This window comes from Rhinopithecus bieti, unplaced genomic scaffold (assembly GCF_001698545.2).
Source record: "Rhinopithecus bieti isolate Rb0 unplaced genomic scaffold, ASM169854v2 scaffold_2888, whole genome shotgun sequence".
Classification (NCBI taxonomy): Eukaryota; Metazoa; Chordata; class Mammalia; order Primates; family Cercopithecidae; genus Rhinopithecus; species Rhinopithecus bieti.
In genome coordinates this window covers 3,480,695-3,506,732 of record NW_016804209.1, presented here as the reverse complement: position 1 = coordinate 3,506,732, position 26,038 = coordinate 3,480,695, and the positions used below count along the sequence as shown (strand labels likewise).

The 26,038-nt window shown below is 40.2% G+C and overlaps 1 protein-coding gene across 9 annotated transcripts in view; it reads left to right on the top strand.

Moving 5' to 3' along the window:
• PSD3 (pleckstrin and Sec7 domain containing 3) overlaps positions 1–26,038 on the top strand; it is a 720,908-nt gene that overhangs the window by 420,945 nt on the left and 273,925 nt on the right. For 8 of the 9 annotated variants that reach the window (XM_017867267.1, XM_017867272.1, XM_017867266.1 and 5 more), the window contains 2 exons: positions 24,880–25,074; positions 25,176–25,256. In XM_017867267.1, coding sequence (XP_017722756.1) covers positions 24,880–25,074; positions 25,176–25,256 — 276 coding nt within the window. Of the gene's footprint in view, positions 1–20,926; positions 21,094–24,879; positions 25,075–25,175; positions 25,257–26,038 lie in introns of those variants that run through there. The other variant, XM_017867274.1, reaches the window with a different exon arrangement.

Sequence of the window (26,038 nt, the reverse complement as noted above, 5' to 3'; positions counted from 1 at the left end):
CTGCCTCCCAGGCTTAAGCCATCCTCCCCCCTCAGCCTCCTGAGTAACTGGGACTACAGATGTGTGCCACCATGCCTGGCTAAATTTTGTATTTTTATTTTTAGTAAAGACAGGGTTTCACCATGTTGGCCAGCCTCATCTCGAACTCCTGGCCTCATGTGATCCACCTGCCTCAGCCTCCCAAAGTGCTGGGATTACAGTTTGTTTGTTTATAGTAGAGAGAGAGTTATGCCATGTTGGCCAGGCTGGTCTCAAACTTCTGGCCTCATGTAATCTGCCTGCCTCAGCCTCCCAAAGTGCTGGGATTTCAGGCTTGAGCCACCATGCCCAGCCCCAGCTAATTTTTGTATTTTTTTGTATTGATTGATTGATTGGTAGAGATGGGATTTCACCATATTGCCCAGGCTGGACTTGAACTCCTGGGCTCGAGCAATCTGCCTGCCTTGGCCTCCCCAGGTGCTGGGATTACAGGCGTGAACCACCATGCCTGGCCAATAGTTTGACTTTTCATTGTAAAGAAAAATACCTTTTGTCAAGATAACTAAAAAAAAAAATTGGTGAGTAAGATGGCTTCCTTGTATCGAAGCTTGAATGTGGTCACTTTGTTATTGCTGTAACTTATAAATGAACTTGAGTCTTGAGTGTTAGTGGGCATTTCCCATTACTGATAAGGAGGTACAACAAAGCCTTCAATGGAAGAACCAGCAACTATAAGACTAAAGTCATTTTTTGGATGGATTTTTGGCTGCTTGCTATAGTTGGCTTAGGAGAAAAAGTAGAAAGCTGGGGTATGAGGATGATATGTTTCCTTTGGCAAATGTTTGACGTGGAAATAACCATGAGCCAAGGAGTCAGAGGACGTAGCTTATAGCTCTGCTGCCTGCAGCTTTTAATTACACAATTCAGGGGATAGCTCGTTAACCTCAGTCATTTTTTTTTGTTGTTGTTAATATATTATAAATATACTGATATATATAGTACCGGGCCGCAATTGTCTACCCTCACATTACATGGAGTTTATGAGACTCAAATGATTTAAGTGTGAGAAATACTAGATTTTGCTTCTTTTTTAAAATCTGCCTCCTTCCTAAAAGTCTGGCCTATGTTTATGTTGGTTAAAGGTTGGCTAAAGACACTGTGATTCACCAAGGTGTTCGAGTGAGAAGTCTGAAGTCTACCTTGAGTACTCTATTTTCTTCATCTCTCATATATAATTGGCCTCAAATTCAACCAGTTTTACTTTTTTACTCACAATTCTGCTCCATCTGCTCGGTATTGATTCCTTAACATGGGGTCCTTGTCATCTGTCACCTTGACCTTTACAGGAGTCTACTAACCGGAACCACCCCCATCTTCAGTCTCACCCTCTTAAAAAACACTCTCATAGCACTTACTTGCCAGATACTGTTCTAAGCACTTTATAAATTCCAATTCATTTAATCTATCTAATCCAGTCACCTTCCATAATACCACCTAGTTACCGCCCTTAAATCTGATTATTTTTCTTATCCACTTAAAGTCTTTCCCTCGCTCCCTCGCCTAAGCATTCCACGCTCCTCTCTGACTGCCCTGTCTTCGCACCCTGTAGTCTAGTGACATTGGCTCTTGTACTGCTTTGGACAAGCCGTGCAGTCTTACATGTCTGTGACTTGTATGTCGTATCCCGGGTGCTGGGAGAACTATCCACCTGGTAAATGACACGTTTTGGTTCAGGGTTGTATATGATGTAACTTTTCCAACTGAAGCACTAGTTGCTCCGTTATTTCTATCTTGCTTATAGTTATCTGTGCAGAGTTTGTCTTCCCTCCCTAGACTATGAAATTCTTGGTATGGAGAGCTGTATTTTGTTCTTTATTCATATGGTGCCCAGCAGGAGTTGTGAATACATGCTTGGTAACTGATATCAGTGAGGGAACTTTGTTTTCCTCTTAAGCTGCTGCTCTTAACTGTGACATTCATATTGGTACGAAACAATGTGAGAACCATCATACCGTTCATATGACTTTGATATGAGCTGATACTAATTATACTATAGCACTTAAGGCCCAGAACTTACAGTACATTTGAAAGGTAGAAAGTGCACTGCCTCTGGCTATAGAAGTATTCACCTCAGTGTTGAGTACAAAATAAAAGTTGATTGCAGGTGTGTATAGCCATAATTAGATTTTTAAAAATCAAAGACAAAACCTGCAAACATTTCCAAAGGGCCTTTGCCAAACTCTACGGAGGCTGACATGCAATTCTTCAAACTTCAAAGATAACACAGTAGATGTTCCACAATCAGCTGTAGGCAATATGACTCTTTCCTTCTTTGATGGTAACATTTCTATTTATTTTCCCAAGGGAAAGGTACAAACAATCTTGAGGAATAATCTTGTTTACAGCACAGGGAATATAAGGTAATAATGTAATAAGACGTGCTATTGGATGAGCCATATGGGAAATTGGACTTGGCCAGTTACAAGGGAAATTGCTACTGATACAATTCTCTTTGGGTCCAAGAATTGGACTAGTTCGTGTAAAGAGAGTAGTGTAATTGTAATAGGATTCTCCAGAGAAACTGAATCAATAGGAGCTATCTATCTGTCATGATATTCATTATAGGGAATTGGTTCACGTGATTACGGAGGCCAAGAAGTCCCACTATGGGCCATCTGCGAGCTGGAGACCCAGGGAAGCCTCTAGTGTTGGAAGGCCTGAGCGGCGGAGAGCTGATAATATAGGTTGTAGTCTGAGTATAAAGGCCTGAGAACCAAGAGCTCTGAGGGCAGAAAAGAGCAATGTCCCAGTTTAGCAGTCAGGAAGAGATTGAATTCAAACTTTCTCTACCCTTTTGTTCATTAAGGTCCTTGGGCTTTGGATGATACCCACCTACATTGGGGAGGGCCATCCACTTTACTCAGTCCACCACTCAAATGCTCATCTCTTCCAGAAGCACCCTCACAAACACACCCGGAAACGATGTTTAACCAGGTGTCTAGGTATCCTGTGGCCCAGTCAAGTTGACGCATAAAATTAACCATCCCAGGACCTTTTTGCTGTAGAGGGAAATACGGAAGAACTTGATTCTGATCGAATGAAGAGACTGTGAGTCGACTACACAGATCCCTGTGGGATGTACTGATTTTACTCATGCTTTTAAAGCCAGCAGTGAGTTGCATATGCAGGTTAGGGAGGAGATCAGATTTTCACAGGTTGTTCTCAGTCCTTTGAAAATATTGGTCAGTTAAAACAGTAATGTTCAATGTATGAATCATGATTTCTTAAATCATCCTCCCCTTTGAGCTGGAACTGGAAAAATAAATCATCTTCATTCAAAATATTGAAATCCTCCGAGTTAATTTGTACCAATGAACAGGATTCTCTTCCCCTCAACACTCAATATCCTTAATTGTTATTTATCCTCTAATAAAATACAAGGTAGTTACGGTGAGGATGCTTATAGCCAGTGGACACTGAACTCCTAGTTAGACCATTTGTGATTCTCAAACTGGGTTGCATCCCAGAACCTGTGAATCTGACTGTTGGGGGTGGTGCCAGGCAATGTACATTTTTAACAAGCTTCCCAGCTGACTCTTACAGACATTGAAAATGAAGAGAGACTGGTGGTCTTCACAGCTGACAACTCTAAAACCTGGTGCAGTAGTTTTCTAAATTTGTTTAGCACTTAGGATGCTTTTTGAAATATTACTAACTTTTGAGTTCTCAAACTTTAGGTCTGAGATGGGACTGGATAAGTTGCCTTTGTAACAATTTCTCATGTAGTTCTAATACACACATAAGTTTGAGGGTCTGCACTTAGTATAGTATTGAAGAAAGGCAGGGTTTTTCAAATTCTCTTGAGGTACAAAATGATTCATAGTCAAATAAATCTGAGAAATGCTAGAAGGTTAAAACATTGTATGTGTGTATTTTTTTATAGCTCTGATTTTTCAGAGCCTAGAGCACACTAGAGTTTTATAGAATACTGTTTTGGGGGACTTAAGGAAAGAAGGCAATTCTTGTCCTCTTGTTTGTTCAAATGCTTGACTAAAAGGGTGATGCTGGATGGACTAGTGTATGCCCTGGCATGCTGGCTGAAGTACTGTGTATTACTGATACTCTGCCTAGGGATTTAACTTGACTCTTCTAGTTATCTGTATTGCAGTCAGGTATTGAAGAAAGCCATCTTGGTGTCTCTTTTTATTCACTGCTTCCCCCAAACACTACACATTTCTTTGTAGCATTTACCGTAGATAATAAGATGTATGCCTTAGCCAGTGATAGATGGCCCCTGAATTTATTCTGGGAATTGGGTAGAATTTAATTTTTCTATTTCTATGTTGTAAAATCAAGAATTCTGAGAAGCAGAAACCATTGAAGTCTTAAAGATCTGAAGACTAATAGGTATTTTTGAGCTACCAATTTTGTCTAATCCTCATAGTAACCTGTAAGGCAGGTGTTCTGATCCTCATTACTTACAGATGAGAAAAATAAGGGTGAGGAAGGTGACCTAATTTGGAGCTGAGACCTGAACCTTGGTCTGCTTGAGCCTCCAAATTTATAATTTCTTTTCTCTTCACCATGTTGCCCTTCCTTTCAACTGTATTTAAGGTCTATATTAGGGCAGTGGAATGTTGACTGTGGAAAGTACTCCAGGACTGAAGGCAGATACATGTGGTTAATTCTAACTTCATACCCAAATAGCTTTATGTCTTTGGAAACATTATGTAGCCTGGGTCTCACTTTTAAAAAGTTATTTATTTTTTGGAGACAGGGTCATGTTCTGTCACCCAGGCTAGAGTGTAGTGGCATGATCATAGCTGATTGTAGCCTCAAAGTCCTGGGTTCACATGTTCTTCCCGCCTCAGCCTCCCAAGTAGCCAGGGCTACAGACATGTACTGATATGCCTGGAAATTTGTTTTATTTAGACAGGGTCTCACTGTGTTGTCCAGGCTGATCTTGAACTCCTAGGCTTGAATAATCCTCCCGCCTCAGCCTCCCAAAGTGCAGGGATTACAGGCTTGAATTACCATGCCTGACCTCACTTTTTCTCTAGTAAGTTTATAGTGCTTTCTAGGCCACCTTATCAGAGTATTAGGAAACACTTGTGAACATGGATTGGGGGGCGGTGTGTGTGTATGTGTATGTGTTTAAGATAAAGCACCGTGTATAATTGTAAGGGGAGAGAGGAGGTATGACATCCTCATTTTCCCAAAAACTTAGGCAAGTTTTAAAGGGTATCATTGAGAGTTACTTCTGCAAGTATTCTAGTTGCTATGGAGTGACTAGCATGTGACAATACTGTGTGACAAGGTGTAGAAACGTCATCTTTTGGGTGACTTGGAGCTGGTGATATTGCAGAATTCAATGATGCGTTGTAGAATTCAGGATCTCTTGCGACAGGGCCCAGAAGCCAATTTGATTATCAACAGAACAGGACTTTTCATACCTCTAGTGAATAAAGGGTAGGGGAGAATTCACACCTTTGCTATTATTACCACTTAACTTGTACTTTGTTCTTATTTTGAGAGGCTAGGGTAAAGATCTTTTAACTGATTTAAAGTTAGTTTAGTTTTTATTTTATCAGCCCTAGTTCCACTGATAGGAATTCACAATGTAAAACTAAGACTTTCTAGATGACTTGACTATAGTTGGAGAAATTTTAAAGTGAACTTAAAAAGAATGATGCCAAAGTGCATTCTATTTTCTACAGACTCCGAAGAAAGCCGTGTATCCCCTGAGGGGAAGTTCCAGACTGATAGGTCTGTTTTGGCTTCAGGTATGCTTTTCTAGCTATTGAAGTGATCAGGTTTTTTTTTTCCCCTCTCTCTCTCCGTTCTCCCTTTTCCTCCTTCTTTATAAAACCAGATTAATATTATTTATTATATGCCTTAGAAATAAAATTTAAGAATGGAGCTTAAATGGAAACTTCAAGAGCTGATTGATTGGATTGGCTTGCCATTTTTGGAGTCAGCACATATGCTAAATGGGAGTGAAGTAGTGCCAGGACCTAGGAGAAGCACAGTTAAGCAAATACTCTTGCGCTGTAAACTTTAACGTAGCTGAACTTGGTCACCTGACATATTTTTTTATTTGAGAAGATGAGATGTACATGGGGTTAATATACTAGGGAGGTCAGCGTATTACTTTTCCATGATGAGTTTCATTCTGAAATGTCAGTGTTCTCTGAAAGTCATAAAATGTGAGTGCAAGCTGTTTTCTGGGTTCATCTCTGATAGGCAGCTTCTTGCAGCAGACAGTTGGGAATTGCTTAGTGCTTCACACTGATAGCTTAGGTCAGGAGGCAGAGACTTTCACTAGGGAGATATTGATGTAGGAGGGACAGTTTGACCCAGGACATCACACCCAGGTCACAGACTCTTGCCATTTTTAGAGTTGAATTTGAGGATGATTCTACTTTATTATTGTACCAGGTGTAGTATTGCTCTTAAGAGTGTATTTGTCCAGCTCAGAGGGTGGTGAAGGGGGGTACTTGGAACACACTCCAGGGGATGGACTGTACTACTACTACTAGAGAAACAACACAGATTGGTTCTGCTAGCAAGTGATGCCTGAATGGTGTCCTTTGCAGAAGTGGACAGGACACAGGACAGACTTTATTTAGGGCTATGCATCATACTTCTTTTTACGATATTTCTTTTTGTAGCATGTAGAAGACCTTCCCGTGGCCCCTTCTCAACCAAAGTTTCTGTGGTAGAAAAAAACCTTATTGTGTAAATCTAATAGCTTAGCAAAAGTTGCAGTGCCTGTTTCACAAAGAGTGTGTTGCATGTAGAATAGATAGAAAGTAAACAGGAAGTAAACAAAAAATTATCAAGGTAGTGAAACAAAGAAACTTTTTTATTTTCTTTTTTTCCTGAAGGACTTTTACGTCTTTATTGTCTTTACCACGGGTACTAACGTGCATTGTGACTCTGCAGTCGGGGGCTTAGAAGTTAAAGAACTCGATTCCTTGCCAGTCTTACTTTTTCTTAGGATGGAGATTGTCCTTTAAGCAACCCTGTGTGTATATGTGTGTGTGTGTGTGCGTGTGTGTGTGTGCGTGTGTGTGTGTGTATGTGTATGTGTATGCATGTCGGTATTTCCTTCTCGAAATAAAACATTTGAAGTGAGGGGCTAGATGAATTCTCAAAATCAAAATTATTATTTGAAGCCATGGGTATAGAAGTTTAAATGCTCCCTGGAATTGAAGCTTTGTTGTCGTAGTGTGTGTGTGTGTGTGTGTGTGTGTGTGTGTGTGGGTGTGTGGTGGGGGTCAAAGTTTTGGAATTAAAATGACATGACTATTTAATATTATCTGCAGCAGTGTTTGAATTAGCTGGAATATTGTTCATTTCCACAGAAAGTGGTCACAAATGAGAAACAATATTATTCAGTTTTGTTAGGAAAAACTCAGCAGCTTTTAATTTTGTTAGGCATTGATTATAAACACTGGTCTTAACTAATTCACGCAAATTTCATGCAACTTGTAATTTTTTTTCATAAGGAATAGTTACCTATCTCAAGGTGCAACTTTTTGGAACTTGGTATTATGTGTTTTGGAAAATGGAGAAGTAAAATTCTAATAATGATCTCAAAAGTGTTCTTAGTGCACTCACAATAGCAGTGCTTTAAAATATTCTCATTTGGCTACATTGAAAAATAGCATTTTAAAAGGCATTGAATAGAGACAATTTCTGTAACTTTTTGAATGTTCTTGCTTGAAGAATTGGCCATAAACCTTTAGAATCAAATGTCAAAAGAATTTCAAAATAACTTGTTTTGCCCAAAACAGAAGGAAGAGGACAACAAAAACTTTTATGCCATCATTGTTTGAATGTCATGACCTATAAATGAAAAGAAACAGAAGAAAATCTTGTTTTTAAAAATTGAACGTTAGGCTGGGTGCAGTGGTTTCACGCCTGTAATCTCAGCATTTGGGGAGGCCGAGGTGGGAGAACTGCTTAAATCCAGAAGTTCGAGACTAGCTTGGGCAACATAATGAGCCCCCGTCTCTGCACAAATTTTAAAAATGAGCTGGGTCTCAGCTACTCAGGAGGCTGAAGAGGGAGGATTGCTGTGCCCAGGAGGCTGAGGCTATGGTGAGCTACAGTTCCACCACCGCACTGCAGCCTGGGTGATAGAGCAAGATGCTGTCCCAAAAGAGAAAAAAACAAAATTAAATGTCACTGAAGTTTAAGACAACTGGATACAGCCAGACCTTTTTATTTGTGGGTTTCACATTGGCGGATTCCACCAACTGGAAATCGATAGTACTTTAAAAAAAAAAATGGTTGCATCTATACTGAGGATGTACATATTTTTTTCTTGTCATTCCCTAAACAATGCAGCATAACAATTATCAACATAGCATTTACATTGTCTAGTTATTAAAAGTAGCGTAGAGACAACTTAAACTATACGGGAGGGTATATATAGGTTATATTTAAATATTAAGTGCCAGTTTATGTCAGGGACTTAAACATCCGTGGATTTTGGTATTGGTGTGGGAAGGTCCTGGAACCAGTACCCCACAGATACCAAGGGATGACAGTAGTAGTGAAAACAAACAACCTAGAACTTTCTGAATCTAAGATACTATTGATTGGGAGATAAGTCAATATCTTAATTTTTTAATATTTTATATTCTACATATTTAAAAGTATATTTTAAAATATTTTCTGGTACTATCAGAAAAGACTATGCCATTCCCCTTGGAGAAAATGAAGGCATTAAATACAAAACCAAAAAAAAAAAGGGAAAAAAATGCCAGCAATTAACTATAGCACAGTGCATTTTCTTGGAGTTTCTAGTCATTCTTAAACTTACAGATGTTTACATAAAAATTACTTTGGCATGTTCTCAATGCTTGTCTACATAAATAATACTTTTGTCTCAGTATCTTTTATAGCGTGATCTTTTTGAAGACCCTGTAAACATCAGTTAAATCAAGATTAAACCAACAGTATAATTTTGCATTGTGCACAGGTAATAAACATCCGATAGCCACCTGGCTGCCGGGGTTCACACTGGTTGATGCATAAGAAAACCATTCTGGCTGGGCATGGTGGCTCATGCCTGTAATCCCAGTACTTTGGGAGGCCAAGGTGGGTCGATCACAAGGTCAGGAGATCAAGACCATCCTGGCCAACATGGTGAAACCCCATCTCTAGTGAAAATACAAAAATTAGCCTGGGGTCATGGTGGATACCCGTAATCCCAGCTACTCAGCAGGCTGAGGTAGGAAAATCACTTGAACCCGGGAGGTGGAGGTTGCAGTGAGCCGAGATCACGCCACTGCACTCTGTCTGGCCTTGGTGACAGAGTGAAACTCCATCTTAAAAAAAAAAAAAAATTCTAATTTTAAGGACTTTAAAATATGAAAAAAGTGTGTCTAGGAACTAATGAAATATAATATGAATTTGTGTTTACATAGTTTTGCCAAAAACAGCACTTTTGCCTTATCCCTCTTGAAAGTTTCAGGGGAAGAGTTGGGGGAGGACTTTTTTTGTTTCTGTTGAGTAGCATCTCTGGCTGCTTCTGGCCTCATCCCCTCCCTTCATAGGAAGGCTCATGGTCTGGTTCCGAAGGATTCTTTTTGGTGCTTCAAGCTGGTTTGTGCTGCCTGTCACTTTGTCCTCTCCCTTAGACTCTGTCTTTTTTAGTTTGCTTGAAAAATACTTGTCAAGGTGTTGACAAACTTATCCTCTGGGAAGGCCAGCTTTGTCAACAGCTATTTACCTTGTCATCTCTGCTGTAGACAGTGGTGCAGTGGACAAAAAGTGTTGGATTTGGAGTCAGGAGTTCTGTCTCTGGACACCAGTTGTTTTCACGTGAACAATCATTAGGTGGTCTATTGCTGGGAAGTTCTGCAGCTCGCTTTCTTTTTTTTTTTTTTTTTTTTTTTTTTTTTTTTTTTTTTTGAGACAGAGTCTCACTGTGTCGCCCAGCTAGAGTGCAGTGGCATGATCTCAGTTCAGTGCAGCTCGCTTTCTAAAGTCCTTGTGGCCTAGAGGTAGGTGCTTGTCCAGCTTACTCCACAATTCCTCTGGAGCACTTCAGGGGTCTTTGATGTAACAGGCTGACATGCCCTGAATTCTGCTTGTTTACCTGTGAGCCCTGACAGGGATGCCCGACCCCTCTGCCCCCATTCATCTGTCCGGGGGATTCCTTTTTAAAATTTACTCTAACAGTCTGCTGGGAGGTTCTGACTGTCACTAACATAAGATAATAAATGTAAAGGCCTTGTCACACTTTAGAAAGCCAGAAAATGCAATGTTTTTCTTCCCATCTAATTTTAAAGACTCTTCATTCTTTCTTTCCTTTTTTGGGGGTGGTGGGGGAGAGGACATTGTTCACTAAATTTGCTGTCTATTGGGTCTCTTTAATTCTCATCTTATTTGCAGAGCAGGTTGTCCTGTCTTGTGCCCAATAACTGAATCTGTTCCAGCTTATGTCACTGAACTTTTTACCTCCAAAGTGCCATGATTTCAGTCTTAAAATACCAAACACTTTCAGGTCGAGTTAGAAGGCAGATACCGTCTAATTCACATTAAAGAACACAGGGCTCACCCTCCTCGCCTTACAGGTAGCTTGGTTTTAGGAGGTGCTAGTGTGAAATCAAATGGCAAAGTAAGGTCATGTATAGCTCCCTAAAAATGTGGTAACTATTTTAGAATGTGATAAATGAAGAGAAGGAAAAACTAGTTTAAAAGTAATGCCTAAGGCACATGCAAAGCTTCGAAACTGACAGTGATACTTTTCTTTCAAAAAGCTAATGTAGGCTGGACGCAGTGGCTCACGTCTGTAATCCAAGCATTTTGGGAGGCCGAGGTGGGTGGATCACCAGAGGTCAGGAGTTCGAGACCAGACTGGCCAACATGGCAAAACCCCTTCTCTACTAAAAAAACATGAGTGAAGCGTGGTGGCGGGTGCCTGTAGTCCCAGCTGTGCTAGGGAGGCTGAGGTGGGAGAATCGCTTGAACCCAGGAGGCGGAGCTTGCAGTGAGCCGAGATCATGCCACTGCACTCAAGCCTGGGTAACAGAGTGAGACTCAGTCTCAAAAAAATCAAAAACAGAAACGAAAAACCTAATGCATATCATCTATTTAGTAATCATGGCTTTCGTTTTCTTAGGTTAGATATTAAGAGCTGAAGACCTTCCCCTCTTCATCCCTGCATTCTGTCCACTTTGATTTTGCCACTTTTTCACTTTGCTCCCCATTTGGGAACAATAAGGGATAACCATTAAAAGATCTGCAACCTAAAGAGAGCTCATTGGCAAATGATTTCCACTGATCAGAGTCTCTAGATTCCATAATATGGTAATTGCTTACAATACAACTCAGAAACTCTCAGCTTTGTATACAGATTCATGAAAGAAAGCATTTGAATTATTGCTTTTGGGCATCTTCCACTCAAGTTGATAGCTGCATTGAGACGAGTACACAGTCATTAGACTTTTCCTTTCAGCTTCCTACAGTTTGATTTAGGACAGTTGTACTGAGCATATGTTAAATCCCAGCCATTGTCCAAGGTGCTGTGGTACAAATTTCATTAAGATAAGGATTCAGCCTTAGAAAAATCACAGACTAGCCCTCGGGGCACAGTGCTGGGGAGAGGATACTCTGAATCCATGACCTACAGGATGAATTAGGTGATTGATGGAGTCTGGACCCTTGGATGATGTGATGGTCATGGAGAGGTACTGCAGAATTAGAGGAGGAACTGAGAAACAGCCCACGAACTTTGGAAGCTAACTTGTGTCTAAAGTATATGTATGATACTAATAACCGTTTGTAAATTGTACCTTCTCCGATCGTGGATGTTGGAGAATTGGCAGTTAATTTTGAAGCTTCCGAGTGATTGACTACTTTGAAATTGCAAGTGAATTCAGGCCTTCCTTTGGGACCTCTTTAACTCCTCTTCCCCTTGCTCACTCCTCTCCAGCCATGGAGGCTCCTCTGAACTGTCCCTGAAACTTACCAAACGCCTTCCTGCCCAGGCCTTTGTTTGAAATGATCTGAAGATACCTTGCAAAGCCATATCCTCACTTCCTTCTATTTTCTACTCACATGGTACTTTCTGAGTGCTGTGAATAAAATAGCAACCTCTCCTTCCCCTCTTGCATACCTGGTTATATTTGTCTCCGAGGCACTTAAGAATGTCACTGTCTGAATGTAAACGCCATGAAAGCAAGGACTTTTGTCTGTTGATGCTTTATTACACCTAATAGTTACCTGGAACAGTGTGTGAGTCGTAACATATTCAGATATTTGTGGGAGGGTGAAAGGTAGAAACAGAGGGAAAACTTTTCATCTATTTTATTGTTTCTCTCTCTTATTAGAAGGTAAAAGTCCACAAGGGCAAGGCTGTACCCCTAGCACTTAGAAATGGGCTGGCACATAGTCGGTGTTTTAATGAATAATTGGAGAGAAAATTTGTGCAGGTTTGGTTGTGTATACTTAATTATGCAACCATACTAAACACATATAATCATACAGATGTCCTCTAAAACGTAGAAGTGTTTGTTCCCGTATACACCGAAGTTATGCGTGCAGTATAACCTATAGTAATATAGCGTAGAAAACCACATAGCATGTTAGTTAAGAGCCTGAACACACAACTGCAACCGCCCGTGCTGAACTCCAGTCCCAGCTTTACCTCATACTGGCAGGATGGTCATGGGAAAGTTATTTAACTGTACCATACCTCAGTTTCCTTTTCTGTAAGATGGGAATGATGGAAGTACCTATCATAGGGTCAAGGGCATTAACTGAGTTAATATAAAGTGCTTAACATAGTGTATGAAGCAGAGTAAACATTCGGGAATTCTTCATAAAAATAAGTTAAGACAAAATATTTATTGATATTATTACTAATTCATTCATATTGAGTAGTAAAGAGTAGAAAAGTCCCCTCTTAATCCCATAGCCACAGATGAAGATGACTCCTTGGATCTGTCTTCAGAGGAGCTGGAATATTTTAAAGAGATGAAAGCAGGAAGTGACAGAGATAGCAGTGTATTTCCTAAGGGAAGGGTCTTACTGCTTGTATTCTTGGCAGGGTGCTAATTTTTTTCCTTTTTAAAATTGCACACAAAATTAAGTGAATCCAAGAAACCTTCCCTAAATCGCATAGAGCAGCTTTCAGTGTAGTTGTAGTAGGTAGCACTTAGGGGAAAACTCAGTGTAGAGAGGATATGTTGTCAGGCTGCTGTTGTAGAAACTGCTTGTAGTGTGCATGAAAATAAAGCAGAAGGTATGTGCAAGGTGTGACTGTACGACCATGTCTTCAGTGAGTGTGTCAGCAGGAGAGGGACACTGCAGAACAGACACGCAGTTCCAAGCACGCCAGAGAGAAACACAGCAATGCGTGTGCTATAGGACAGTGGAAAAGGTGTCGTAAGAATTTGAAGAAAGGGGCTGGGCGCAGTGGCTCCCTCTTGTGATCCCAGCACTTTGGGAGGCCGAGGTGGACGGATCACTTGAAGCCAGGAGTTCGAGACCAACCTGGCCAACGTGGTGAAACTCTATCTCTACTAAAAATACAAAAAAATCAGCCAGGCATGGTGGTGCGCACCTGTAATCTCAGCTACTCGAGAGTCTGAGGCAGGAGGATTGCTTGAACCCTGGAGGTGGGATTGCAGTGAGCCGAGATCACGCCACTGCACTCCAGCCTGGGTGACACAGCGAGACTCTATCCCCCCCGCCCCCACTCCCCCCCAAAAAAAGGAATTTGAAGAAAGGGTAGAATGTACCCATAGAGATGGTAAAATTTGGACATAACATAACCAATAACTGTAGAAAATATTTGTTCAGCCTCTTGTATCCCAGAAGATGGAAGAGTTAGAAGAGAAAAGGGAGTGGGAGCAATGGGAGGCCAGAACTTCTGTCATGTCCCCTGGCTAAATTGTAGCATTTATTACCTAATCAACAAAGGAGAGTATTGGATCAAATTAAATTCATATTTGTAAGTATATTTTACCTGTGTGCTAGACAGGAAGCGAGTATTCTAAGGACTAGTGGTGTAGTTACCCAACTCTTTAACATAAACACTAAACAAACTGTTTAAGATATGAAAATTGTAGTTCTTATCCACATACGGAGTGTCTACTTCTTATCTGTTGCCAGTTAAGTTAGTCAGAGGTCCTGCATTCCTTCCCTGACCAGTCCTGGACCACCTTCTGCCGGCTACTTCGTATCTTTTTTTGCTGCCCAGCTTCCGGTGTCTACTGTATGTACACTGATACTAATTCAACCTGACAAAAATGCGGACAGAAGAGAATGTCCAATGGCATCTTAAGAACACTCCAGAAAAATGAGTTGGTCAGACTGTGAGTCATTCTTCCTTTCTTGTCCACCGGAATTGGGGCTCACTGATCCTACTTTGCACAAAGAAGCATCTGTGCAAATAATGAGTGTACACATGTGTTTGCATCATTTTTAAAACTTTTATTTCTAAAGTTGGACATCCAGTAAGTTTCTTTGCAAATTATTCGTTTGAAATGGTTATAATATGGGTTTATTAACCTTGACTTGATAATATTGCACATATCACATTCTCATGTGAGAGCTATCCCACAAGAGCAGCACTTTAGTATAGGAAAAAACAAAACAAAACAACTAAAATGACAGAAAGTGAAAACCCACATCATGCCCCTAGAAATGTTTGAACCCCTTCATGGGCGAAAAGTACAGTTGTTATGTTGGAAGGCAGTGCCTCAGGAGCGAATGCAGACTCCACACTCATACAGTGAGTTTGGGTCAGTTTCCATGGCACTGCCTTGCACGTGGGTGCCCTCTGCTGGAATACTGAAGGCAAGACTGAGAAAAAGGAGTGAGACTTGAAAGGTATGCTGTGGGTGGGGCTGGGGGCAGAATCTTTATGTGATGCTTTACTAAAATTTTTTATTGGTGAAGCCTGAATTTTGTCTTCTGTGCTGAACAGAGAAATAGCTGTTAGGAGTTATAATAATGAGGTTTTGTGTGTTTCCTTTATAAAGAGTCTTAAATCATCAGAGGCTGTCCCTTCCAGGGAATGTATTCTATGTAAATGTTGAAAACAGGTTCATTTGAGGCATTTGTCCTGAAGTATTCCTACCGGGCACTAACTAACATTTGTATGGAGATTTATATTTAATAAATTGCTGTCATGTATTATCTCATGTCATCATCATAACCTTAATGATGCTGGTGGCGGTGGTGACGAAGACGGATCTGGTGATAGGAGCAGACGTTTATTGTTCACCGTGTGCCAGACATCTTACATGCCAAGCATCGTACATGAATCTTCTCATCTGATCTTCATAACGGCTTGTGAATATGATACTATTATGTGTTTTATAGCTAAAAACCTTAAGGTTTACAGAGAATAATGACCTTTACCTACCTAACGTCCCACAGCTGGTGACCACAGGAGCCAGTGTTTGAACTTGGGTGGTCTGACTGGAGTTCTCCAGCAGATGAGTGCTTTTGGCATCTTCTAAATTAATAATCATTACTTGCTGGCAAACTGAACACTCGCAGGTAGACTTTCCTTAACGAATGAAGAGAGACCCCCGGATTCTTCTGCTGTAGTCGAATTCAAATGAATACACTGCTATTAGACGTATTTCTTTGGCACACTTCGGTGCTTTTTGGTCATACTGAGCAAACTCTAGCCTCTCCCAGCTGATTCCCTTCACCAACATAAGGGTGACTACTTCACCTCTACTGAATTCTTGCAGATAGGGGATGGTTGCTGTTGCTACCAGACAGCTCTGCCTGGTTAACCTGTGGGCACCTTGTACCTACCGTTCCTTTGAACCAAACTCCTGGTCTTCCACAAGTGCTTGTTTCTTTCCATGTGCGCACACTGTTACCCATTCCCTCTTCTTCCTCTGGTGTTCATTCTCTTGTTTGGTGGCATCACCTTCCACCAGGATTAGTCTTGCACCCACCCTCTGAACATAGCTCCATGCACTTCTTAAGCCACTCACCCTGTTCCTTCATTTTAACTTCTAAATAGCTTTCAGAGCAGGCTTTTCCTTCATATTCACACAGACTCGCAATTTGGTTTCTCATCTCTTGACCGTACTATTCGGATACCTTTTGTAGCTGGTTTTTCTGTCTTCAGATTTGTCTCCCTGCAGTTTTCCCTCCACACTACAAGCAAAACTGATCTTACCAAAACCCAGGCCAGATTATTATTCCCCTCTTTAGATCTGTAGTGACTTCCCGTGTGTTAGATGGGTAACTCAAAGCTCTGGCAGTGCATCAAGATCATCTTGGTCCTTAAACAGAAGAATGCCAGGGCCCACTGCAGGCCAGCGACCAAGAATTCCCTGCAGTGCACCCTGGCACGTGTCTTTGCTGAAATCTCCACATGTCCTCACATCCTACTTGGATAGCTAATGGATATCTCAAGGTGAACACATCAAAAATCTAACTTCTTTTCCTCACAACCTGTGCTAACTTTGGTCTTTCGTATCTTGGTCGATGGCAACCCCACCCCTGAAGTTGCTCAGGCCTAAAACTTAACTACTTTTCTCTCAGCCTCCCAAAGGACCAGTCGGCAGGTCCTCCGGGACCTACAGCCCCTGCTCCCACCCAAGCTAGCTCCTCCCTGACACATGCAGTACCCCTTGATTGGTCACCCTGCTTGCATTCCTCCAGTCTATTTTCAAAGCAATACTTAAAGTGACCCTTTAAAAATATAAATTAATCTTAGATCTTCACTCAGAACCCTTCAATATTAACCATTTCACTAGGAGCAAAAACCCCAGTCTCCACAGTGGCCCACAAGGCCTTTGAACCACAAAGTCATTCCCAAACTCTGCAGAGGTGTCCTAGGGCATTGCAGTGAGCTCACAGGTATTTCTTAGGATGTCTAAAATTTCAAGGGAAACACAACTCTTCTCATCATCTGTCAAACACCATGTGAATGACAAGTTCAGTGTCAACATCAGATTGTGCTATATTCCTTTTGATGACATAGCTTTCAGCTGGATTTTCACCAGTCGTTGTGATAAATATTAAGTGCTATGAGAAAATGAGTGGCAGTGTCCAGTCTGATCAGAGATTTAGGAAGTCATATGGCCCAGAGGTACACACATCCATTAGTAAGCGATCATGGTTATTTAATAATAAAAATAATATTTCTTTCCATTTATATGTATTTTTTCAAATGACTAAATTGTTGGGTCCAAACTTAATAAGTATTTGTACACTATTATTCTGTTACTAAATGGAATATATTTCCTTTGGCCTTGGAGTGTGCCGGGCTTGGTGGCGGGCGCCTGTAGTCCCAGCTACTGGGGAGGCTGAGGCAGGAGAATGGCGTGAACCCGGGAGGCGGAGCTTGCAGTGAGCTGAGATCACACCACTGCACTCCAGCCTGGGTGACAGAGCGAGACTCCGTCTCAAAAAAAAAAAAAAAAAAAAAAACTTACACATTAAAGACTCTGAATCGAGAAAATGTGGGAACCTCCACCCCACAAGCCCATGGCTCTGTGGGTATTGTCTGTTCACTGCCTCTGCCCCAGCCACGCTGGCTTTCTTGCTTGCTCTCACACATCTAACATACTCCAGCCTCTGGGCCTGGAATGCTGTTATTTTATCGCAGTGCCAAGGCTAATCTCCTTTACGTCTTCCTCCACTCGTGTCTTCTCCATGAGGCCTCCCATGACCACTTTGTAGAAAAATGTTTCCACCTTCATCCCCAATTTAGGGTTCCTCTTCCCTATTTGCTCTATTTTTTTTCTAGAGCAAACGTCATCTTCTAATATGTAGAGTTTACTTATTATAATTATTTATTTTTAGCTCCCCTCCCCACCCAGGGTAGTTTTTAATTGTGTTTTGCTTACTGTAGTCTACCAAGCACCTAAAATATCTGGTACGTTATAGGGAAATAAATACGTATTCATTGAATCAATGAAGACAGACATACCAGGAGATGACTGTCAGGAGCAAAATGGATAGTAGTAAAGCTTATAAAAGTAGTATAGCATTGGAGTCTCACTGACCATGTCCAGCTCCTTGCCTCAGTTTTCCCGTCTGTAAAATGGCTTAAACTATTGCCTGTTTCATAAGACTGACAATTCAATCCCTAGAAAGCAGCCCAGAGTCTGCCACATAGTAACTGTCTAACCATTATTAACCTATTAGGTTTACGGCACCATGGCAGGTGCTATGGCTGTTCTGAGTAACTTCTCATTTACGTTTCTTTGAGAATTAGATGATGTGCCCTCTCCACAATGCCTAGGAAATAAATGCCATAGATAATGATGGCCAAAATGATTTTCCTTTCCCTTTTCAGAGACAATTTATGATTTGGGGTTTTACTTATTTTTTGCTTATGGTATACTTAGTCTTTCAGCCCTGAAAGCTGCGCGTTTCTGCTGACCCTCTTGTCTGCTGGTTCCAGTCCTCTGTGTTTCCGTGCATTAGCATGAAGAATGGCAAAGGGGTAATGTTGTTCCCAGTGGTCCTTTTATTCCACTTGCAACTGAAGTCATTTCTTCTCCTTGAGATTCTTCTAATTTGCCTTTGCCTAACTTACGTATAAAAGTCAACTTGACTAGGTGGCTGTTGTTGTTTTCTACGTACAACCCTCGGGGTATACTTTATAAATACAGGGTGGTGCAGGGAGCTTTGACACCTTAGCCTAACTTGTTTTTTGGTCCTAGTTTTATTACCACAATTACGTAAAAATTTAAAGAATTTTTAAATTTAAATTCAAAGTATACTATTGCCTGTATGAAATGGGCAATAGTATACTATTTATTAAAGTTCTGGGGAAAACTGGCAGTAAAACAGTATACTATTGAGTATATTGTTTTATACAGTCAATAGTATACTACTGATGTCAGTTATATTCCAGAACTTTCCAGGATTAGCTACAGTAAATTGGAAAATTAGTGCCACATACCATTACTGATAGCATAGCATGGAAGACAGTGGAAGAAGTAGACATGGCAGATGGCTGTGTTCTTGCATTCTCTTAGCAGGTGGCTGTTGAGTACCTTCAGCTGCCCCTTGTGTTGAGGATTCGAACTGGAATTCAAGACAGTGGTAGGTGAAAGCGATGAGATTTTTAAAAGGTAGCGCTAAGAGTTCACAGAATTTGGAATGGTGGGGTTGAGGGTAGTGAGAGTGGCAAAGGGAGGTCGGGTGCGGTGGCTCACGCCTGTAATCCCAGCACTTTGGGAGGCCGAGGCTGGTGGATCACCTGAGGTCAGGAGTTCAAGACCTGTCTGGCCAACATGGTGAAACCCCGTCTCTACGAAAATACAAAAATTAGCCGGATATGGTGGCAGATGCCTGTAATCCCAGCTATTCGGGAGATTGAGGCTGGGAGAATTGCTTGAATCTGGGAGGTGGAGGTTGCAGTGAGCTGAGACCGCGCCAGTGCACTCTAGCCTGGGTGATAGAACGAGACTCTGTCTCAAAATAAAAAAGAAGAGTGGCAAAGGGAACAACATACGTAAAAGGCATGGGAGGCCAGCTTGTATTTGTGTGGCTCAAGTAGGAGGGAAATAGTAGAGGACAAGTTGAAAAAAGAAATTGGGGTCAGCTTGGGAAGGCCCTTAGGTAACATGCTGCAGAATATGGTTCTTGTGTAGGATTTGTGTAAAGTGGCCACATTATCACATTTGTGGTGGTACCATGCAAGTCAAGAGAGGATGAAAACACAGAAGAGGGTGTTTTTTTGTTTATTTTTTTGTATTTAGAGGACATTAGAGAAGAATCAGTAGATTATAGGCAACAAAGTCTTGATAAAACTGTAGAAAAATAGCAGGAAAAAATCACAGAAACAAGTGAAAAAATCGAGAAGGATTCTGATTGTGAGTAAGCTACCAGTTGACAATCATGGAACACCATTATTGAAATTCTTTAAAGTTTAGAAAAAAAAATTTCAGGAAGTTTTGCTAGATAAAATATAAGATGTCGGCCAGGCGCGGTGGCTCAAGCCTGTAATCCCAGCACTTTGGGAGGCCGAGACGGGTGGATCACGAGGTCAGGAGATCGAGACCATCCTGGCTAACACGGTGAAACCCCATCTTTACTAAAAAATACAAAAAAAAAAAAAACTAGCCGGGCGAGGTGGCGGGCACCTGTAGTCCCAGCTACTGGGAGGCTGAGGCAGGAGAATGGCGTAAACCCGGGAGGTGGAGCTTGCAGTGAGCTGAGATCTGGCCACTGCACTCCAGCCTGGGCGACAGAGCGAGACTCCATCTCAAAAAAAATATATATATAAGATGCCTAGTTAAACTTGAATTTCAGATAAACAATGAATAATATTTTAGTATAAGTATGTTCCGTGCAGTATTTGGGACATACTTATAGTAGACACTGTTTTTTGATGTGAAATTCAAATTTAATTGGGTACCCTATTTTTATTTGGAAAATCTGCCAATCTTAGTATGATTCAAAAGGTTGTGAGAAGGCCTGGTGATCAGACTCAATGATCTGGTCCTTCATTTGATGATGGAGTGTTTTGATGAGAGAATATTATCATGTTCACTTGGAGGTCAGAAGTAAAGGCCCCAGGGAAGCATTTTCTGGAACACAGGGAGAAGCTTTTGGGAAGTCTCTTACACATTCAAGTGACTGGTAGGGATTTATCTATTTACAATCTTACTAGGTTGTAAAGTGATTTGATCAAGAAAAATAGAGAAAATAATACTGAACTGTAGAAAAGAGAAAATCCAAACTGTAGAAAGCATCTAATGCTCAGCAGACTAGAGCTGCCATGTCTTGTGTATTCAAGGAAACAAAATGGGATGTTATCCCCTCTGAGAGGGATCACTGAGTCGGCTTTATCAAGTATGAGCGAGACTGGGCTCACTGCTTCTTATGTTCTTGATAGACAGTGGCCCTTGTGTTCTGGCTCCTGTTTTATTAGAACTGCAAAAACATTACAAAAACCCAACAATGAACACTCAGCTGAGAATGTGAGGTCATAGCAGTGTGACCTCACAGGGAGTCAGGTTCTTGGAAGGCTGTGAGGCTCGGCAAACACTGAGCTTGGGAGCTGAAGAAGACTGGACGGGGCTACAGAGAGGAAGGATGGTCCAGGCGCACCCCAGGGGTTGTGATGGGCTCTTGTTGGTGTCTGTATGGTTGCTGGTAAGTTTGTATTGCCATCATATTGTCACGCTTTCTGATTTAAAAGGAGCAATTTTGGTTCTTGTTCAAATAATCTCCTAAGTTGTGAAAAGGATAGAATGAAGCCGTTTGGGACCGAGATATTTATCCTTTGTTCTTTATTTTCTCCTTTTATTGAAGCCTTTTTGAAGAAGATCCAGAAAGTCTGACACACACAGATATTGCAATTATATCGTTTTGGTGAATGTGAAGAAAATTAGGTGAAATCACCTGGACTGGGCAGCACAGTAGAAAAGGGGCAAATATGGAGGATGAGTGAAATGAGGAATGGAATGATTTTGAGCAGTAAATTTTTAAAATGTGTTATTATTAGAATGAGAACTTGTATTTGAACAAAATTGGGCCAGTATTATATATGTGGTATAAGTGCATTGTTTGCACAGAATGATTAAATAAATGCCATGAATTTTCCCTGGGAAGTGAGCAGTAAGTAGTGGTTTAATTAAGAAGAAAATCCTTCTTTGACATTTGTTTTTACTACATGATAGGAAAAGTACGCATGGAAACACAACTCCAAGGGTTTTGTTTTGTGTGTAATTATAAAAAGTACTTGTTTGTAATTAACATGGTTCTTGGAATAAATATTTTACATTTCTTTCACTTGTATGGGAAAACACAAAGTAACCATGAAGAAATTTCTACTATGAGTTTTCTCATAGGTTATACTGTCGATAATGATTATTCAATTTCCTGTTGGGATAGATTTCACAAAACTGAATGGTAGTGTTAAGTCTCTTTTTAAAAAAATTTTTTACGTCATAGTTGGGGGGATCTCACTGTGTTGTCCAGACTGGTCTCAAACTGCTGGGCTAAAGCGGTCCTCCTGCCTTGGCTTCCCACTGTGCAGGGATTACAGGTTTGAGCCAGCACACCCGGCCATGTAATGTTAAGTCTGTAATGGAAGGTGTGGGATGAAAAAAAATCATGCATTTAAAAATGCATTTTCATGGAGATTTTATCGTAATGAAGCAGTTTAATTTAACTGGTGGGTGTGTCTATAGGGAAACTGTTCAGGGTGTTGAGGGTTACCATACATCTTAGTTTTCCTGGGTCAGTTCCAGTGATTGTCTGCTGTTCTGCCGTTGATACTGACTGTGGTTTGGTATTTGACTTAGAGTTTTAGTAAGTGAACTATTACCATTACTAGCCATGGTGAAATAAGTCGGCATGGGTTTGGTAGACCTAACTTTGTATTCCCAGCTTCTCCCATGGTGTCATCTGGGAATGTGTCATTGACGATTTTACACAGTTGACTTTAAAAGACTTTCTCTCTTTTCCCTATTCTTAGAGCTTCATTTCAAGGGCAGGATGTCTGGTGCTTGCTGATAAAGTGTGCCTGGAGAAGAGTTGCTAGGGACAGTTAACTCCTTCTAATCCTGTGGTGGTTGAAGGGAGTATGAGACTCTGCAGTTGCTTGTTATACCAGCTGGTTGTCGAGGAGCCCTGGCTGCTTTCTCAGTGACCTTGAAGCATAAGGCCAGCGCTTCCTTGGTAGAGCAGTGGGAAAAGGGAACTTGTAAATGAGGTAGAATAAGTGACAAGATAGAGCAGTTCTGCTTAGAAATGCATTTATTTTTGCTACAATGGTTTTTGTCATTTAGTGATAGAAGTTTACAACTTATTTTTTAGATTCAGATTTTTGAAAACATAACACCTTTGAGATCATTGAAATACTATATCACTTACTATATTAAAGTATAAAATGCGTGGTTTGGGCATATTCAGAGTTGTTTAGTCGTTACCACTGTCTTAAGGATTCCTTCATCACCCCAAAAGAAAAAAATGCCCATTAGCAGTACTACTTTTTTTTTTTATTGATAATGCTTTCTTTATTTTGTAATGATTATAATAGCATGTTTCCCCTTCAGAGTGTCCTGGTTTAGACAGTAAATGGTTATTCTGCTTAGTGCAAGCCAACTTAAAGAACTATGGGATAGACCCCAGATAAACTCCCATCCATGGGCCCAGTTCTGCCCAGCCTGGAATGGCTCTTAGGTTTTTTAAGGTGACAAAACAACAACAGCAAAGCACCATCTGTGACAGGGGCCACACGTGGCCTGCAAGTCTACGATATTTATGATTTGGTCCATTGTGGAAAAATTCTGACTGCCCTTGGTTTAGCATCTGTGGTAAGTGTGTTGGAAGGCCGTTTAAGCACATTTTATCATAAGCATGTCTTACTTCCAAGTTAAGATAAAGATTTGGAAATTAATGTATCCTCATCAGTTTCAGTGTTACAAATACATGAGAACCATCTATAGCTGACCACAGGCTGTAGTCTTTAAGCCCTAGCTAGGGCCAAGTTTTCAACGTGTTGCCTGTGGAGCTTTCTTCCTTCAGTAGGTTTGTGAGATCAAAATTATTGTACACTAATTACTACAACATTATTTTTCTTTTTCACTGCGTTGATATCGTATAGTACAAAACAGCAGTGGGGTCTTAGCAGAATCTCAGGCAGTGGCACCAGACTCTTCCAGTCATTGTATTCTCCACTGTCATGTGCTCAAAATGAAAATAAAGGCCAGTTTCACCTTTAAAAACAACCCTTAATGAAACCAGTACAGTTTGTTTATTTCATTTCACCGCTTGAGTTCATGTCTTTTAATTTTGTGTGTGATGAAATGGGATTAAAGCGCTTCTGTTCCTGATAGTCTCTAGGAAAACATTCATCTGTCATTTAAGTTGAGATTAAAAAATAGTCACTTTTAAATTGAATGTCATTTTACCTTGAGAGAATGACAAACTATGGTTATTGGCAAACATCTTCTTGAAAATGGAATAAGTCTATTACACTAAGGAAAACGGCTGATAACATTTGTAGCAAATGATTACATTTGAGCTTTCGAACAAATGTTATAATTTTGGAAAACTTGTATCTGCCACCAAAGGTTTGGCAGCTTCCCAGTACTTAGACTTTTCATTAATCGTGACATTAGTGAATGTGATTTTTTTTTAAGGTTATATAATGAAATGTGTCGACACATGTTTTGCAAATAACCAATGTGTGTGTTATAAAATCATGTGTTGGTTAAAAGATCCATTCAAAGTATAAGATAGATTTTAATATAAGAGTACAAAAAGTTAGTTGACACAAATTTAGATTCCATATTGCAAGTAAGAATATCCTTTAAGAAACTACCACTTACCTCATTTTGGTGTTATATCAAAAAAGAATATCCACAGTTATCTGAAAAGGATATTAACATATTTCTTTTTTTTAACGAAAGATGAGTGAGGGCAGATTTTCTCAATGTGCTCCAACCAAAATAATATATTGTTACTGGTTCCCATTAAAGAAATTTGTGTTTAAAAAAAAACAGGGAAACATTGTGATTTGTGTCACTAAATTTTATGTTCTTTTGGAAAACATAGTTGTATCTTTATAATATTTGTTATATATAACAGATTTATTTTAAGTGAGTTAAAATGTTTCTGTTTTCATTACTACTATGGTAAATATCAGTAGGTATAGCCCACATTAGTGGAAGCTCTATGGAAACTTTCTAAGAATGTAAAGGTCTAGAGACCAAAAAGTTTGAGAACTGCTTGCCTAAGATTTAGGCAATCTTTTCTTTAGTTCTTAAAAATATGATAACTGAAACTACTTTTATGAATATTTAAACATAAAATGATCTCATCTAAGATCGTGTAGCCAAACTAAAAGAAACTATCAATATTTCATCAGATATTTTCCTTTTTGCCATATAAGAAATATCCATTATTTTCTCTCTTTATCAATTATCATAGCAATGCTGGGGTGAAAACAACACAGCTAGAAGCTCATTCCGAAATGGGGAGCACTGAAATTTTGGAAAAGGAGACCCCAGGAAATCTCAGTAATGGTACCAGCAGCAATGTGGAAGCAGCGAAAAGGTTGGCCAAACGCCTTTACCATCTGGACAGATTCAAAAGATCAGATGTTGCAAAACACCTTGGCAAGAAGTACGTTCTGACCCATTGCTGGAATGTGAATTCTCTCCTGTTTTGTGTGTGTTTTAAATAGTTTACCTTTCAATAACCAAGTCTATTCTGTTTCCTTATAGCAATGAATTTAGCAAACTCGTTGCCGAAGAATATCTGAAGTTTTTTGATTTTACAGGAATGACGCTGGATCAGTCACTCAGGTATGACTAAGCCTCACTGCTGCTCTTTATTACCTTCAAATGATTAGTTCTTAGAGGAGAAAGTAATGCCTTCTAGCTAGAATCTTATTTTTTTTCTTAAACCTCCAGCTATAGGTGGAGTATTCCTTCTCCAAAATGTTTGGGACCAGAAGTGTTGTGGATTTCGAATTTTTTCAGGTTTAGGGATGTTTGTGTTATACTTATCCAGTTGAATATCCCAAATCTGAAAATCTGAAATGCTTCAGGAGCATTTCCTTTGAGCCTTATTTCAGCAGTGAAAAGTGTTGTAGATTTTGGAGCATCTCTGACTTTGAAGTATTTTGGATTTCTGATTTTTGGGTTTGGGATGTTTAACCTGTACTTTGTGAACTTAGCTAAAATTGTATTATAGATTTTAAACACAGCAAAGAGTAAGAAAAATGTATGCATTTAATGAAATGACACATGAACTGATACTCTGCACCTAATGGGAAGCCTGAGTTCAGATGGTAAACAATTGGTAGCGTAGCAAATCTGGATAAAAAATGTCATCTGTAGGAATTTTTCTGTTTTTCTTTTTTTTATTGTGGTAGAATACAGATAGTGTAAAACCTATCATCTTACCAATTTTCACGTATACAGTGAATGGCATTAAAAACATTCATAATGTTGTCTAGCCATCACCACCATCCATCTCCATGATTCTCTTCTTGTAAAACTGAAGCTCCATACTTGTTAAAGAAGGATTTTTTTTCCTTCCCCTCCTTTCCTCCTGCCCCTGGCAAACACTCTTCTACTTCTCT